General features: G+C 44.5%; 1 protein-coding gene across 1 annotated transcript; it reads left to right on the forward strand.

Moving 5' to 3' along the window:
- Positions 1–8,121: 8,121 nt before the first annotated feature.
- Positions 8,122–11,022, forward strand: LOC129779393 (peroxisomal ATPase PEX6). The gene is made up of 4 exons (XM_055786836.1): positions 8,122–8,255; positions 8,311–10,361; positions 10,432–10,733; positions 10,806–11,022. The coding sequence occupies exons 2-4, from the start codon at positions 8,314–8,316 to the stop codon at positions 10,949–10,951; spliced, it is 2,496 nt and encodes an 831-aa protein (XP_055642811.1). The 5' UTR covers positions 8,122–8,255; positions 8,311–8,313; the 3' UTR covers positions 10,952–11,022.
- The last annotated feature ends 6,431 nt before the right edge of the window (positions 11,023–17,453 follow it).

The raw sequence follows: 17,453 nt of genomic DNA on the forward strand, positions 1-17,453 counted from the left end.
GTATACCCTAGAATCACAACGGTTGAGCGAAGTTCAACCCTCCTTGCCTTGGTCCGATGGAGAACGCATAGAACTGGAAACTACCAGTGGTCAACGTGTCCTATTGCCATCGTTGCTCCATACGTCTGCGGGTGAGTCAACCGAACGCTGAGGACTGGTTGAGACTAGCGACCCCTCACCGTAGCTGGAACCGGCGAGGTTAACTTCCGTTTTCGGGCATCGTGCGTGAATAGTCACAAAAAAACACAGCTCTCTTCCTTTCCTCGGTCTAAGGGCAACATAGTTTTCATACTGAAACATCTGTTTCTCGTGTTTGCAGTCCTTTATTGCGTTATCCGCGATTTTCGTTATCCGCGGTGAGCTTGCCCGACTATTTCGCGGATAATCGGAGTCCTACTGTATTCTATTCAAAAGGCGATTAGAGGTGAGAATTTTTGAAACAAACTAGGGGTTTTCCACATACCACGTGGACAGAAAAAGCACGGTTTTAGATACTCCTTCCCCTCCGTGGACAAGCGTGGGCATTCCTGATACCCCTCCCCATCTTGTCCACGGGGACATCTCTCCAGTTTCAGAGAGAATAAATGAATTTTCTTGTTAGCTATTACTATTAAATGGTTAGTTGCTATTTTTTTTATTGTTTACCGAGCGCGGGAAGCTCTTTAGTTTTTTTGGCCACTGAAGTCTAAATGAAAATATTACTCATGGATCTAATCTCGTACATTTTTATTTAAAACCGATGCACGTTTGCTGAGTTTTTTGAGTTTTCAAACTCATAGATGTATTCAAACAGATTGATCATACCTATCAAGATTAGTTTATTAATGTAGAATATTTTCTCTTTTAAGCATAATACATTACAAAAAACACTTGGTTGGGTAGTGCATGACGGCTACAATGAACTTAGTCAAGACAAAACACCTACAGTATCATCGTGATTGATGATTTCATTGACCAATATTTTTCTGTACAGCGATCGTGGGAAATCGTTAATCATGGGAAATATTCGGTTGCCATAAAATCGTGTCGATTTTATGAAAAAATCATAATTTTTTTAGACATACATTTCTTATATATGCACCCTTTTGTTTTTTTGTGCTCTCTGGTGAGCCACAGTTCTTACAGGATCCTGAACAAATAATAATCTAAAGAAGGCATATCTGATAAATACGGCGAGTACCAGTCAAACTACGAAAAATGTTTGCCGAATTGTCAATGAGGTTTGGCATTGTCCTGGAGGAATATGACCCCATCATATTGGATAATTCTGGCCTTAAACTCACCTCAGAAGTGATAAGGAGCCATGTAGGCATCTGGACAGCTCTTGAACTTTCATTTTATTTTATTAATTTAGGCACTCCAACAGTTTCTTAAACCAACTAGCAATTGGCGCTCCGATGGGAAGAGAAATCCTGCGAGGGTGACTGTGACGGGGCGCGCGTCAAGTTGGAGGGCGCTTCCTAATCGGTGCACGTCTCGACAGGTAAACGGATACTGCCGCGGAGAACAGCAAAAGGCCTGCCTGACAACGCCTGATCGTGGCCTGGATGGAGGAACACCGCGAACATTTCGAAGGAACGAGCATCAAGGATGAAGCCATGATCAAAATGGTGCATACCCCACGAGAGTAGCTGTGACGGAGTGCGCGTCATGTTGGAGGGCACTACCTAATCGGCGCTCCGCTGGGAAGAGAAATCCTGCGAGGGTGACTGTGACGGGGCGCGCGTCAAGTTGGAGGGCGCTTCCTAATCGGTGCACGTCTCGACAGGTAAACGGATACTGCCGCGGAGAACAGCAAAATGCCTGCCTGGCCTGGCCTGGATGAAGGATCACTGCGAACATTTCGACGGAGCGAGCGCCTAGGAGGGCGTCATCAAATCGGTGTGTACCCCACGAGAGTTGCCGTGACGGAGTGCGCGTCAGGTTGGAGGGCACTGCCTAATCGGCGCTCCGTTGGGAAGAGAAATCCTGCGAGGGTGACTGTGACGGGTTGCGCGTCAAGTTGGAGGGCAATTCCTAATCGGTTCACGTCTCGACGGGTAATTGGATGCCTGCGAAGAGGACATCAGCGCAGTGGAATTAATAACGAATAGAGAGAAAAAATATTGAGAAAAAGGGAAGGACAACGCTAGTTAGCGTTGAAAACTCGAGAAGTGCATGAGTACAGCCGCCCCCTGAAGTAGTCGCCTAGATGTGGTCCCAGGGGGAATAAGGCAACGAGTAGAGGGCTTGGTTTTTGTGGGTGCGATCCCCACTCGACGTCTAGGTTAACCCTTCCCAGGTAAGGCTGGTAGAGCGTTCCTCACCTCTTTAAAAAAAAATTAAAAAAAAAATTTTTTTTGGTTCTCAAATGGGGATCAACATAGGGTAGGAGCCTGCCTGTTGGTCTCAAATGTTCCTATCTCACGCCTCCACGAAGATCTTATGACGACATTTTTAGATCGGGCGTGAACTGGAAACACACACCTGGTCTTGGCTCCGAGAACGGGTGTCGAAAGTGGCTAAGTGAGGGGGTGCGAGCGAGTCAGAGCGCTATATCTCTCCCGGGGAAGGCCTCCCGGGTCATGGAAGCCTTGCCAACCCGCTGTCTCCCGGGCAAAGGAGATACACCCAATAGAATGGAGCTACGATCACGAAGAGTTATAAGAATGCGATCACCCGAGGAGGGTCCCCGAACTGGAGCTGGTCCTGGAACGGGCGTAAGAGCGAGCGGCCAGCGGCTGGAGGGCGATGTGCAAGAGCGGGCCACCAGCCGGGTTCAACCCGAAGAGCTACCGCCACACGGAAACAGCAGCCATCGACATCACCCAAGAAACGCTGCGCCTACGAGACGTGTTGCGACTGCCAGACGACAGTCGTCCACACTTGTGGGTACCACTAGGCGCCGGATCATGTGGACACACGAAATGAATGAATTCGTGATCCGCGCCTATTACATCTGCACTGCTTTGGAGACGGACATGAGCGGTCGCCCTCGAATACTAACAATGTTCGAGGAAGCGTATCCAGAGTTCGTCGGGAGGCTTGATCAGAACGCGATGAACGCGAGGCGTAGAGCGATAGTACGCAACAACATGCTCTCCCAAACGCAAATCGACGAGATCAAGCAGCAGGTGCAGAGAGAAATAAGCTCCAGGAACAACAGAGCAAGCGATGTGTCGAGACGAAGTTCAGTACGGCTGAGCAATTCATTCGCGAGTGGGGTACGCGAATCAGCACCAGTGGAGGCCACAGTACTACAACCCCCTGAGCCGGAAGACCCACAGCCAGATCAATAACTACTACGCGATCTGGTCTTCCACTACGACGAGGCGATCTCACAGTTCCGCGACACAGACCCATTGTCGCGCCCCAGGATCCCGAAGTTGCAGCATTCCCGCAGGCTGACAAGTGCAGTAAAGCTCATGAACGAGCACGTTCTTCCGCTGCACTTGGTTGATGCTGAGAACATGGAGGAGCTGCAACTGAAAGTTTACTGTGCTGCTGTGGCGACCGCCAAAAGTTTAGGATACCGTATTAGGCCAAGAGGCGGACTGCTCCAACATCTCCGTGAAAGGCGTGAGCCTCCTTGGCGAAGGAGATTGGAGCAACGGATCCTAAACAAGCGCGCCGCAATTGGAAGACTGATGGCGTACAAAAGAGGCAGCAGATCGGCGAAATTATGTCGCCAAGTTGCTGTGATCGTGCGGCCTACTGAACTTCGCCAGCTGGGAGCTCATCAGCTGACGGAAAAACTCGACACACTGGTACAGCAATTGAGCATCCTAACTAAACGGCTGAAACGTTACTCTGACTCTGCAAAGCACCAGGAACAAAATCGGATGTTCAGAGACAACGAAAAAGCGTTCTACGACCACATTAGCGACGAGAAGCCCGACTACCGCGAAGGTTTGCCAGATATTAGCGATGTGACGAACTTCTGGGCTGGTATTTGGGAAACCCCAGTACAACATCGCGAAGGGCAAATGTGGTTAAGACGGGAGGAGGAGAGTTGTGGTGAAATTGGAGAGATGCCAGCTATCATCGTCGAAGAGAACGATGTCCGCGAAGCCTCGCGGTACCTGAAGAACTGGGCAGCACCGGGCCCCGATGGTGTTCAGAACTTCTGGCACAAGAAGCTGACCGTCGCACATCAAAAGATAGCTGAGTGCTTCAACAAGGTGCTACGTGACCCACACAACCTCCCTGAATTCGCCACCCGTGGCGTCACATTCCTCCTCCCGAAAGACAGCAACACATTGAACCCATCAAAGTACAGGTCGATAACGTGCCTATCGAGTCTGTACAAGATATTAAGCAGCATCATAACCGCCAAAGTTTCTGCCCACTGCGAACAACACCATATCATCGCAGAAGAGCAGAAAGGATGCAGAAAAAATACGCATGGCTGCAAAGACCAGGCCATCATCGACGCAGCCATAGTCGGCCAGGCGGTTTATAACCAGCGGAACGTAAGCATGGCCTATATCGATTACAGGAAGGCTTATGACTCCATACCTCACTCGTTTCTCGTCCGGGTATTGCAGCTCTACAAAATTGATCTCGTCGTCGTTAGGTTCCTGCAGCATGCGATGAGGCAGTGGAGCACGTCTCTGCACCTTAGTGATGGGGAAAATGTGTTGCAGTCTAGAACGCTGCAGATAAAGAGGGGGATATTCCAAGGCGACTCTTTCAGCCCGCTTTGGTTTTGTCTGGCACTGAACCCCCTCAGTAGGACGCTCAATAGGAATGACGGCGAGTTTATAAGAGACATGGTTCGTGGCGAATCCTATAAATATCTTGGATTCCGACAGCTCACCGGGATTCGCCACTCCGACATCAAGACGGAGCTGCGAGACAAGTTCTTGAGTCGAGTGAACTGTGTCCTGAGGACTTTCCTCAACGCGGGGAACAAGGTACGCGCGATCAACACATTCGCGGTTCCTCTGCTGACCTTCAGTTTTGGTGTAGTCAAATGGAGCAAAACTGACCTAGAGGACCTTGAGAGGAGGATGAGGAAAGCATTCAAAGAGGCCGGAATGCACCATCCTCAATCGGCATTGGAGAGAGTTTCACTACCACGCAAAGAAGGGGGACTTGGAATCGTCGACATTTCTGGACTGGTGGAACGACTCTCTTCGCAACCTTCGCGCTAGCTGTCTTCAAGCCAGAAGACGTGTTCAGAGAGCACGAAATAGCGCTGATATAGAGGAACGTAATACGGTGTACCGAGCAGCTAGAGCCGCCTTGAAACGGGGAATTACACTGAGCAAAGCGAACTGTTTCAAGGAGCTGTGCCGAGATGCAGATGCCAACCCATGGGGCAACGCGTATCGAGTCGTGATGGCGAAAATCAAAGGACCTGTGACGCCCGTCGAATCGTGTCCCGAGAAGCTGAAGGTCATTGTGGAGGGTTTATTTCCGATGCATGATCCTACGATATGGCCACCGACACCGTACTCCGAAATAGCTACCGAACGTTCTCAAGTGTTTTGTGAAGAACTGGTAGCAGTGGCGAAGAGACTGCAGGTAAAGAAAGCGCCCGGCCCCGACGGAATCCCCAACGCGGCCTTGAAAACGGCGATTCAGGCGTTCCCGGACACCTTCAGCATAGTGCTACAGAAATGCCTGGATGATGGTCACTTTCCTAAGAAATGGAAGATCCAAAATTTAGTGTTGCTGCCAAAACCAGGAAAGCCCCCGGGGGTACCAACATCCTATAGGCCTATATGCCTGCTGGATACGCTCGGGAAACTCTTGGAAAGGATGATTCTCAACAGACTGACGAAATGTACGGAGAGTGACCATGGTCTGTCAAAGATGCAGTTTGGATTCCGGAAAGGCAGGTCCACCGTTGATGCTATCCGGACAGTGGTAGCAGAGAAGGCATCACAGCAAAAGCGGAGGGGCGACCGACATTGTGTTATAGTAACGATCGACCTGAGGAATGCTTTCAACAGCGCTAGCTGGGAAGCCATCGCCGAGTCTCTACACCGTATGAAGGTTCCTGGGTACCTGTGCAGAATTCTAGGAAGCTACTTTCAGAACCGCGTCTTAGTGTACGAGACGAGCATGGGACGGACAACGTTGAATATAACGGCCGGAGTACCACAAGGCTCTATCCTTGGCCCAACGCTCTGGAACGTAATGTATAACGGTGTACTTAATCTGAAGCTTCCCAAAGGTGTGGAGATCGTGGGCTTCGCGGATGATATCGCTCTCACAGTGGCAGGCGAGACACTCGAAGAGGTGAAGATGCTTGCAACCGAGTCCATCGTCTCAGTAGGGAACTGGATGCAAGCAGCGAAACTGCAGATTGCTCATAATAAAACGGAAGTATTGTTGGTGAGTAACTGCAAAGCCGTGCAGCGAGCGGAAATCACAGTCGGGGAACACGTGATAACTTCTAAGCGTAGGTTGAAATACTTGGGAGTTATGATCGACGACCGGCTGAATTTCAACAACCACGTCGACTACGTCTGCGAGAAAGCAGAGAAGTCCATTAGCGCGATAGCGAGAATAATGCCGAATAACGCAGGACCTTGCAGTAGCAAAAGACGTCTTCTGGCTGCTGTATCCTCGTCCATACTGCGGTACGGAGCACCAGCCTGGTCTGCGGCCCTCGAAACCCACCGGAATCGTAGAAAACTGGACCGTACGTTTCGGCTCATGGCGATGCGAGTTGCGAGCGAGTATAGGACGATCTCGTTGGAGGCAGTCTGCGTTATCGCCCTATTGGCATCACTCTGGCGGAAGACGGAAAGTGCTACAGACGAAAGGAAATCAGGGGTATCCGGAAAAAGGCAAGAGTAGAATCACTCTTGAAGTGGCAGCAGGAATGGGACACGGCGGAGAAAGGCAGGTGGACGTATGGGCTCATACCGGTACTATCGACCTGGCTGAACAGGAAGCACGGGGAGGTGAATTTTCATCTGACACAGTTCCTATCTGGACATGGCTGCTTCAGGCAATATTTGCACCGGTTCGGGCACGCAACGTCGCCACTCTGTCCGGAGTGTGAAGACGTAGAGGAAACACCAGAACACGTGGTATTCGAGTGTCCCAGGTTCACCGCAAGACACGAGGGGCTGCCTGCCCTTCATGCCGGGAACATAGTAGAAGAAATGTGTCGCAAGGAAGGCACCTGGAACGCTGTGAACAGTGTAATCGTGTACATCATGTCCGAGCTACAGCGGAAGTGGAGGGTCGACCAGCGTGGTAATAACCTCTGACCGTAGAATAGAAACAACTGCGAAGGCTGCTGCAATGGACTGTACCCCACGAGAGACGGAGTGCGCGTTATGTTGGAGGGCACTGCCTAATCGGCGCTCCGTTGGGAAGAGAAATCCTGCGAGGGTGGCTGTGACGGGGCGCGCGTAAAGTTGGAGGGCGCTTCCTAATCGGTTCACGTCTCAACGGGTAAAAGGAATCCTGTGCAACGGATATGCGAGGCGGAGTACAACAGATTCGTAAATGAGATACACAGAAAAAATGGGAAGGATCAACGCTAGTTAGCGTTGAAAACTCGTGAAGTGCATGAGCACAGCCGCCCCCTGAAATAGTCGCCTAGATGTGGTCCCAGGGGGAATGAGGCAACGAGTAAAGGGCTTGGTTTTTGTGGGTGCGATCCCCACTCGACGTCTGGGTTAACCATTCCAAGGTAAGGCTGGCAGAGCGTTCCTCACCTCTATAAAAAAACACACACACACACCAGAATAACAATGTGTCCGTAATATATTCCAAAACTTGAAGCTTTGAAATGTTGAAGTTGAAGATTTGGAATGATGGGATGGAAATAAATCGATCGCCCACACTTCATACGGATGACTTTCAGAATACACATTCCAGGGAAGAAATTCAGCCATATGTAAAATACGGATGTTTGTATCGTGTCCACGTGGATATTATCTAAATCCTTTCCTCCCCCACCGTGGACAACCGTGGACATTTTCGCGACACCTATCCCCCCCACTCCCCCCACCTAAAGTTATCCACGTGGTATGTGGACAGCCCCCCATAACAAGAGCATCGATTTGTAACCGAACTTACTGACTTTTGTTTCTGAGTGTATGAGATTGTGGAGATTTTTTTTGTCCATTCTTTGGCCGATGTGGCAATGTTTACATCGTGGAGAAAGAAAAAATGAAAACAAATGATTTGACAAATCTCGAACGGGTAAATATTTATTTATTCCGTATTTAGAAGCAATTTGGTCTGGTCATGACCAAATATATAAAGATTAACAGAATTTAAGAAAGTCTTTGTTCTTAATAATAGTAAGATTGTTGAAAACATCAGAGACATCTTTATTAACCCACATTCGCATTACAGAACATGTCGAAAAGCCATCATCGATTACATATCCTGCTGTACTGCTGCCGGCTTCGGTTTCCCAAATACCCGGTTTACTACTTTCCGGTGTATGTTTTTCTGAAGGCGCTCAGTCGATTCGGCCGTGATATTAAACAGCGATGTGCCAGCTTCCGAGTGGTGGCGATTCCCAATCTACTGTTTGAGCAATACCAGCAGAAGCAATTGGTCCATTCGGAGCATACGCTGTTCGTCTCCCGGACCGTTTTCAACCAGTATGTGGTTGAAAGGGAGATCAACTGGATTAATCTGATGATAAGGACAACAAGTTGCGACAATAGCGTTCGAAAAACCGATAATGATCGGTTGGTTTCGATCATACTGAACAAGCAAAATGTGTCCATCTTGTTTCAGGTATTTCCACTGGAAGGTGTTCCACCGAATGTGATTTATGTCAAAGAAAACCTATTTCATGGCCTAGTCGAGCGCTATAAGCTCTCGGAAAAGGGTTTCTGTGGGATGCTTCAGCGATTGCAGGAGCAGCACCATTTGCCACAGATTGCGACCAAAGTTAATGTTTTTCTGTACAACACGCCGTATGATTTATCGTCCGATATGGTGGACGTCATATTGGGAAAGTTCTTTGAACGGCCTCAGCTGCTGTACCGGAATCATACCTATCAGCTTCCGTTGAATGAAAAATTTTTGGGGAATACCTTTTACACGAAAAACTTCGCCATTTTTAGCCATCTCCGGTCGTTGTATTTCAAATGTTTAAATATTGAATCGGCTGATAACAGCTTCGAGCTGTTTGGAATTGTTTGCAAAAATTTCACCAATCTGCATCAAACTACGACGTATAATAACTTCGTTCCTCCGCAACGACTTGACGATCAAGCATATGTGCCTGTTTGCCCCTTTGGATTACGAAAATATCAGCAGGAATTGGACGCTTCGCTAACTGCTTACCTTAAGCAGAACAATAACACACTGATCGAGAATGGAATCTATCCGATATTCATGCTGCAGGGTGAGAGGGGCATCGGCAAGTCGGTTGTCCTGCGATCGGTCGCACAAGCGTTGGGGATGCAAATTTTCTACGGAGATTGCAGCGACATCATGACATCGATTTCGTCCCAAACCGAGAGCAAGCTAATTTCCGCCCTGAGCAAGTCAAAACTTTGCGAACCGCTGATAATCGCTCTGCAAAATTTTGAAATATTCGGCATCGACAACGAGGGCCACGAGGATCTGCGTATTTTGGCAACGTTTCAGGCCGAACTGCAGGCTCTTTTCAGCCGTGAATACTCCAATCCGGTGGTGGTGATTGCTCTGGCAAACGAAAGGGAATCCAGCAAACACAAGTTGACCAGTTTATTTCTCGATGTGATTAAATTCACTCCGCCTACCGTAACCGAACGGCTCCAGCTTCTGCGATGGATAGGGGCCAGGGAATCGGCGAGGTTGCCTCCCGGAGAGTTGATCAAAATTGCCGAACAAACGCAAGGATTCATCTTGGGTGATCTTAAATTACTGTACTCCAAAGCGCTGCAGGTGTCATCGCGGGAACCGAAACTGAAACTGGCTCATTTCGAGAGAAGTCTAGAGGAGATGCAACTTTCCTTCTCGGACAGTTTGGGCGCACCGAAGGTTCCCAAGGTTTTGTGGTCGGAAATCGGCGGTTTGGCTAAGCTGAAAACCGAAATTCAGAATAGTATAGGTCTTCCGCTGCGACACAAAAAGCTCATGGGGAAGAACATGAGGCGGTCGGGAATTCTGCTGTATGGCCCCCCGGGGACGGGCAAGACATTGATTGCCAAGGCGGTTGCAACGGAGTGCAATCTGAGTTTTCTATCGGTTCAGGGACCCGAGCTGTTGAACATGTACGTAGGACAAAGCGAGCAGAATGTGAGAGAGGTATTTGCGAGGGCCCGCAGCGCAGCGCCTTGCGTGCTATTTCTGGATGAGTTGGACTCGTTGGCACCGAATCGTGGTGTTTCTGGGGATTCGGGCGGTGTAATGGATCGTGTGGTGTCTCAAATGCTTAGCGAAATGGACGGCATCTCGAAGGGGTGAGTTTAAACGATTGTTTTTTTTCTCTAACGTTCGTTTTAAACCGAATCTTGTTTTCAACCCTCCCAGAGCTGAGCCCAATCAAACTATTTTTATCCTGGCTGCAACCAATCGGCCCGATCTGATCGATCCAGCACTGCTTCGACCGGGACGGTTCGATAAACTTCTGTATGTGGGTCCCAGCGCAACGGTGGAGGATAAGGAGAGCGTCCTGAGAGCAGTCACGAACAAGTTCCACTTGGCAAAGGGTTTAGTGTTGAAGAAGATTGCCGAAGGACTCAAGCAAGATATGACGGGAGCGGATATGTATTCGATTTGTTCGAATGCCTGGCTGAGTGCGGTGAGAAGGGCGATTCGAAATGCCAGCAAAGGTATTTATTACGGTTTATAATGAGTTTAAATAAAGCGATAAATATTCATGAATTTTGATATCTCTTTTTTAGAGGACTGCAATGAAGATGGGTTAGCTCCTGAAAATGTTATAGTTAACGAAAGCGATTTCAAGGCGGCTCTGAAGAAGTTCATCCCTTCTATTAGTCCAGCGGATATGCAGTACTTTAATAGTTTGCGAAACAATTTTAGTGTATAGTGGAGAATTGTTTAAATATAAAAACTTGTTACTGGTATATTGTTGTTATATGTGGAAATATATATTTTTATACTAAGATCAAAAATGGAAATGTGAATGATAATTTTGGGAGCTTTGAGCTCGTGACCCATTTGAGCGTGACGTGACAATGTTTTGACTGACTAAAAACATGTTTTTGACGTAGAACTAGGTGGGTGGTGGGTGTTCCTTTAAAAAAAAACTATGTCTTTCAGCCAAATCAGAAAACAGGTCACGTTTTTATGAAATAAAGTTAACGTTAATAACTATTTTCACTGAATTCTCATGATTTGCATACCAATCTTATCGGAAATTCTCTAAGATTTGTTTGATATGATATACATTATAATTTGCTAATCTCTAAACGGTTTAAATTCATGAAAACTGGAAGAATTTCCTTTTTTCCCATACATTTGTTCTGCCGATTTGTGTGCTAACCCTACCCGTATTTCGAATGCTTATAACTCGAACATTTTTTAACAGATCGTAGAGATGTTTGCATCAATTGATAGGAAATATTTCTACGCGTCTATCACAATTAACAAAATGTTATTTTTTGTTATGTTATGTTATTAGATGAACAATTGAATAACTGTAAAATGTCAAGTGTTATCTAAACGCCCTAACGGCCAAGGGATGATTGGCCCGATTTACGGTTTCCCCAACACATACTTTAAAATCGATGTACCTGTGGAAATTCGCTTTGCAAATACATGCAATTTGGGGGTATTTTTTAGTGTTGAGTACTTTTGTACTCGCTGTTCGTTGTGCAGACCGGAATATGTTTCTCTAAAACGAACATTTAAACTGAGAAGCCAGGGAAAATCGTCATTTCAGATACTAGAGGTGAATGATCGTTTGACAATTTTTCCGTTCACATATTTTGGTAGTCCTAGGCATCATATCAAACGTCAAAAGGACGTTCATCAAATTTATTTGTAACGAAGAACATACGAGGTATGGCTATTTAATAACGAGACTGCGCACCTGGAGAGGTGGGGAGGAAAACGAACAGTGCGTTCGGTAGCTTGAAGTGTCTGCTATAAACGTACGAAAACACGTTTTTGTCAGTTTGGGAGCAGCAGTGGTTTGAATGGAACGTGGTTTGTAGTGCGCGTCGGAAATCATGTGTGATGAAAAACACGAACAACAACGCACCTGCCCATAACGCGCTGTCGATGAAGCAATTTTTAGCCGATAAGGGCATCCCAGTGCTCGAACACGCCCCGTACTCGCCAGATCAAGCCCCATGCGACTTTTGACGTAGAACTACGTCTTTCATTAAGGGTGCCAAATCAGGAAACAGGGCACGTTTTTATGAAATAAAGTTAACGTTAATAACTATTTTTGCCGTGAACGGATTTTGGCGATTTACATACTAAACGAATCGGAAATACCGTAAGATTTGTTTGATATTTTATACATTAGAATCCCCTGGTTTGTAAATGGTTAAAATTCATGAAAACTTTAAATGTTTCTATTATCCCCTACATTTGTTCTGACCATTTGTGTGCTTTCCCGAACAGAGCTATCAATAACGAGCAACTTATCGACGACCAACGGAGGGGAAATCGTAGGATTTAAAGTCTCCGTGAACAAAGGAAAAGTAGAAGAATGGAGGGGAATACTTGCCTAGAGTATAAACAGTGGATCTCGCTGAGGCAAACTTCCATTCGGCATCGGACTGTTGAGCAATCCAGTTCACTTTGCTTTCGCTGCGCTTCGATCTAAGATTGAACCCCACCAGTGGTAATCCAACTTGGATATCGTCGTGTGATTTTTTCTGTTCGTTTTTCACGTTATTCGTATCGTGTGTTTTTCTTTCCGCGTCATAAATTGGACGCTTCGCGTAGTTTGTGATGAGCAAGAAGAAGAGGAAGGCAGGCTCGAGTCCTGCAAAAAACGAATGCATTGCCAAGGGCAATAAAATTTCGAGACAAGCGGTGAAGGCGGTCGCTCTTGACAAACTCATCAGCGAATTCGCATCGATGGGTGTTACATCAGAGTACAAGCTGTGTGGCATTATTCAGTCTTTTTCCAAGCAGTTAACATTGTTTGTTTTCCGTCATCATAAGGGCTTCGTTGGTGCCTTTGAGAATGCATCAATGCATCAAACTGACGTTATGGCGAAGCAGGTGTTAAGGTTGTGTGCCAAAAAATTATTTGGAGAATACCAAGCATCTTGAATGTCTTACTAGAATGTTATAAGTTATTTGGATTCGCGTGCCATTCGCAAAACTGCCTTAAACTAGGATTGCATTTGCGCTAATATTGATCATAATGAAGCATTGCTACTGTTTTCGAAGTTGTTATTAACGAAAAGAGTTTATTTCGCTTGTTTAGTCACCAAGAAAGTAAATGTCGTTCTGGAATTTTGTATGTGATTATGTTTCGCTTGCCAGTAACAAAACTTCCTCCACTAAAGGTGACAGCTGCGCTTCTCTCAAGCATGAGAAAGTAATGCAATTTTTCTCAAGGCCAGTAATATTAACAGAAGCGTTTTTTTTTAGAATAGCGCAAAATGATGAGAAGTGTTTATATTTCTGGTAGTTTCAAGCCACCAATGTATGGCTTTGTATGCATGCTATGGCGAACGCTTGTTTGGCGCTTGGTTTACGTTGTACGAACGATGCCTAGAGGTGCGATTCCTTTGAGGCAATACTAAATAACATGTAGCATGATATTTGATACTTGCAACGGTTGTCATTGTTGAAAAGTTGTTGTTGTTTCCATGCGGTGCCAAAGATATATTGATGTAGTTATAAGATGTGGAATAATGGTGCTGGTGCAACATGTATATAATCGACTGTAGCCGAGTCTATGTAAATTGCGAAAAAGGCCACCGGAATAGCGTTCGAGGTAAATTTCCAATACATTGACATGAAATAAATTGCGACATACGATCAGCTAGTGTATTGTTTTGCGAGGGCAAGAATGAATCATCGATCAATTATCGTCAACTGATTCTACAATGAAAAAACCATTCCAGAGATTATTCTACTAAGCAGTTGTTTCTAAAATTTCACCGCATTATAGAATAATATACGAAGGTAAAAACAAGCGACTAATAAAAAATAACAGCGTAGTTCTACGTCACAATGCGGTCGTATCTTGGACACAACCTCCTATATTTTTTTTATACTCCCCAAGATCAAATCCGTGTTGAAAGGTACTCGATTTCAGTCCGTAGAAGAGGCGAAGGAAAAAGCGACGTGGCTTTCGAACGCCATCACAAAAGAAGAGTTTCAGCACTGCTTCGAATAATGGAAAAAACGTATGGAAAGGTGTGTGAGGAGCCATGGGGAGTATATTGGGGAGTATACACCGTAAATATGAACTTGAAAAATATACATAATACCATAATACCATTTCGATTTGAGTTCGAATTTTCTCGAAACGAGTTACTCGTTTCGAAATGCGCAATACCACCCCTGGTTCATCGAGCGGCGCTCACTACCGGGGAACGCATTTTAATTTGCTATCAAAAACTTTTGATGAACCCTCTGTATGCATCCGTGTGCATGCGCGCCTGCGTTGGTAGTGAGTCTTAAGTAGATGGTGTAATGGTGTCACGTCACGCTGAAATGAATCGTATACTTTGCGTGACGTGACAACAACTTCTTGTGACAGTTGATACTTCTCTATTTGTGGACCGATCTTAACCAAATTTTGTGGGTTGTTGATCCTAATTGTTTGCTCAGAGAAACCCAATTATTAAAATGTTTGAATTTAGGTTCATCTGATAAACTAAAGAAATGCTCCGTTTTTGTGACGTGACAACGCATCAAAATACCTGTTTTTCAAATCCATGTTTCTCACAATTCACAAAATGAAACCTAGTTCTACCCACGGCTCTTCAAACAAATATTTAATTATAAGTTGAAGTTAGGCAAGCAGAGTTATCTCAAGAAACATGAAAACAGTGAAGACCTAAAATATTGTAAATACAGTCAACTCTCCCTAACTCGATGTTCTGTATCTCGATATTTTCCCTAACTCGATAGATTTCATAGCACCTTCGATTTTACAAGCATTCTTCTCTCCATAACTCGATGCCTCCCTTACTCGATGTGTTTTGATTCATTTTTCTATGGATTTTCACCTCCCTAACTCGATTGATTTTCGCGTACATGTTTTTGTGCGTTATAACCTCTGATTTCAATTGCTCTTGGAAAGTGAAGACGGAGTGTTCGTGCACAAACAATTTCTTTTTAAGTATGGACAACCACGAGAAACCTTTCAAGCGAAGAATCAAAACGCTAACCATTGCGCAACGTTTGAGCATCATCGAGCAGGTCCAAAAGTATGGACGGAAGGAGCCTGAAGCTGCAAATAATTTCAGTACTGCACAAAGTAAGGTATCAACACTATTCAAACTAAAGTAAAAATGGAATCGGAATGGAAAATTTAATCTAGACCAAAAGCATATAAGGTTGATCGGGATCGAAAAGCTGGAGCTGTCAATGGATTTTTGTCTTATCGAGCCAGAGAGAATAATTTACCTCTCTCAGGTTCTATTCTTCGAGATATGGCTTGCGAATTTGTCCTGAAACTGGGAATTCCCAACTTTAAAGCACAACCAACATGGACGGGAGCGATAAACTACCGTTGCTGATCAATGGAAAGAGTAAAAACCCACGATGTTTCAATAAGAAGAAGTCATTACCAGTGATATACGAGAGCAACATCAAGGTCTGTATGGCCTCAATGCTTTTTGAGGAATGGATCATGCAATTTAACGAAAAATTTCCAATGGAAATAGAAAGGTGTGATTTCTGGAATTATATGTTATGGTAATGTATCATACTTATATCTATTTCTTCTGAAAGGTGGTCATTTTCGTTAATAACTATACAGCGCACCCAAAATCTGTCCGACCAAAGCTCAAATCGATAAGTTTACATTTTTTCCACAAATCTTTACTTCCATAGCTCAGCAGCTGGACTTCGACATAATCAAAAACCTGAATCAAAGTACTGAGTACTGTTCGCCATCTTCGAATAATTAGTTCGATTAGTTAAACGAAGATTGCAGGAAATGGAGGATATTTGTCCTTTTCAACCTTCATATTATTAAGCATTCTTATTGTATTTGAATGCACTCTAGGACCCTTCAGATATACCGGTATTGGATGTAATTGAAATACTTTCACCCTCTAAAATCAATAAGGTTAAATCTGAGACTATTTAAAATTGCTTCAGGAAGCCGAATTTTCCTTTAATGATGATGATGATATTCCGCTGGCATAATTAATGCGTCGTGAGCTTGGGGATGTCGACAGTACAATACCGTTCGATTGCTCAATGTCTTTTAATAATTAGTGCAAAAAGGACCAAAACGTGATTTGCTGTGATCTGATGCCAGATACCGATATACTGGAAAGTGTTGAAAAAGCTGAGAAAAACGCTGAAGATAGTAGTTGAGATGGAGATGGATTGAGATGGAGAATATTCAGGAAGGTTCAGAAGATTGTGTCGAAATTAAATCTTCGAACGTTGAATCAAACCTGAAGAATATGTCCGGAATATTGAAATCAACTGAAAATGTTCCTGTGAAACTATTCGAACATTTCTTTGTGATTGAACAGTTCGTGCGTGATCGTTACAATTTAGTTTAAATAACATACTTAATCAATATTTTCTTTGTTAACCTAGTTCCTCATGCAGGTTGGACTCGATTATGTACAAACTCGATTATATATGATTCGATTATGTAAAATTAAGAACTTGATTGTATACAGTTTGAAAAAAAAAAGTTTTTTTTTATAATTCAAATATGAATAATTTTAAGAAAATAAATTAACCTGAACAACATTAAAGTGAAATTTAAGTGGCTTTTATAAGTACAGTGGGTTAAAAATCGCGATTTTTGATTTAATTTTCATCGGGAATTGTTTATATCGATATTGCAGCGAAATTAAGAGAGATAGAAGTTGGGCGTCAAAGAACAAATTTTAGAGGGGTTAGAGAACTTTAATTTAATTGCAATCAAGTTTAGTATGAATTTTTTGGATAAAATTGATAATTACAAATTAAAAAAAAACTTTTAAATTTTCCACTTCCAATATGTTATTTTAATCCACTAATTTAGATGTTCCACTACTATATCCTGTACTAAATTTTCTCATCTTTCAATGTACAGTCAGTTTGAGCCAACAGCGTCCGAAACAAAGAAAAAGTTCTATAACTCTGTCATCTTACCAATACATTTGGCTTTCCATTTTTATTCACATACATCAAACAGTATTCTTTCGAGATGCAATGGTGTTTCTTGGAGCACATGTGGGTTTGCATCTAACCAGCATATTTTGGCTGTTGACAAAGCCATTTTGTCAGAGGTTAGCCTCATCGATGTGATGAAAATCATTATTTTCTCCAAGATTCTCCAGAGCTCAATCGGAGAAGTTTCGACGCTCCATATGGTCAGGCTTTATTTCTTGAATCAATTTGATCTTGTAAGGATGTAGCCTACGATCTTTTCAAAA

This window comes from Toxorhynchites rutilus, chromosome 3, assembly GCF_029784135.1.
Source record: "Toxorhynchites rutilus septentrionalis strain SRP chromosome 3, ASM2978413v1, whole genome shotgun sequence".
Classification (NCBI taxonomy): Eukaryota; Metazoa; Arthropoda; class Insecta; order Diptera; family Culicidae; genus Toxorhynchites; species Toxorhynchites rutilus.

Coding starts and splice junctions, on each gene's coding strand:
- LOC129779393 (XM_055786836.1), top strand. CDS start 8,314: ATGTCGAAAAGCCATCATCGATTACATATCCTGCTGTACTGCTGCCGG. Junction 10,362..10,431: donor ATGGACGGCATCTCGAAGGG/GTGAGTTTAAAC, acceptor CAACCCTCCCAG/AGCTGAGCCCAATCAAACTA. Junction 10,734..10,805: donor GATTCGAAATGCCAGCAAAG/GTATTTATTACG, acceptor TCTCTTTTTTAG/AGGACTGCAATGAAGATGGG.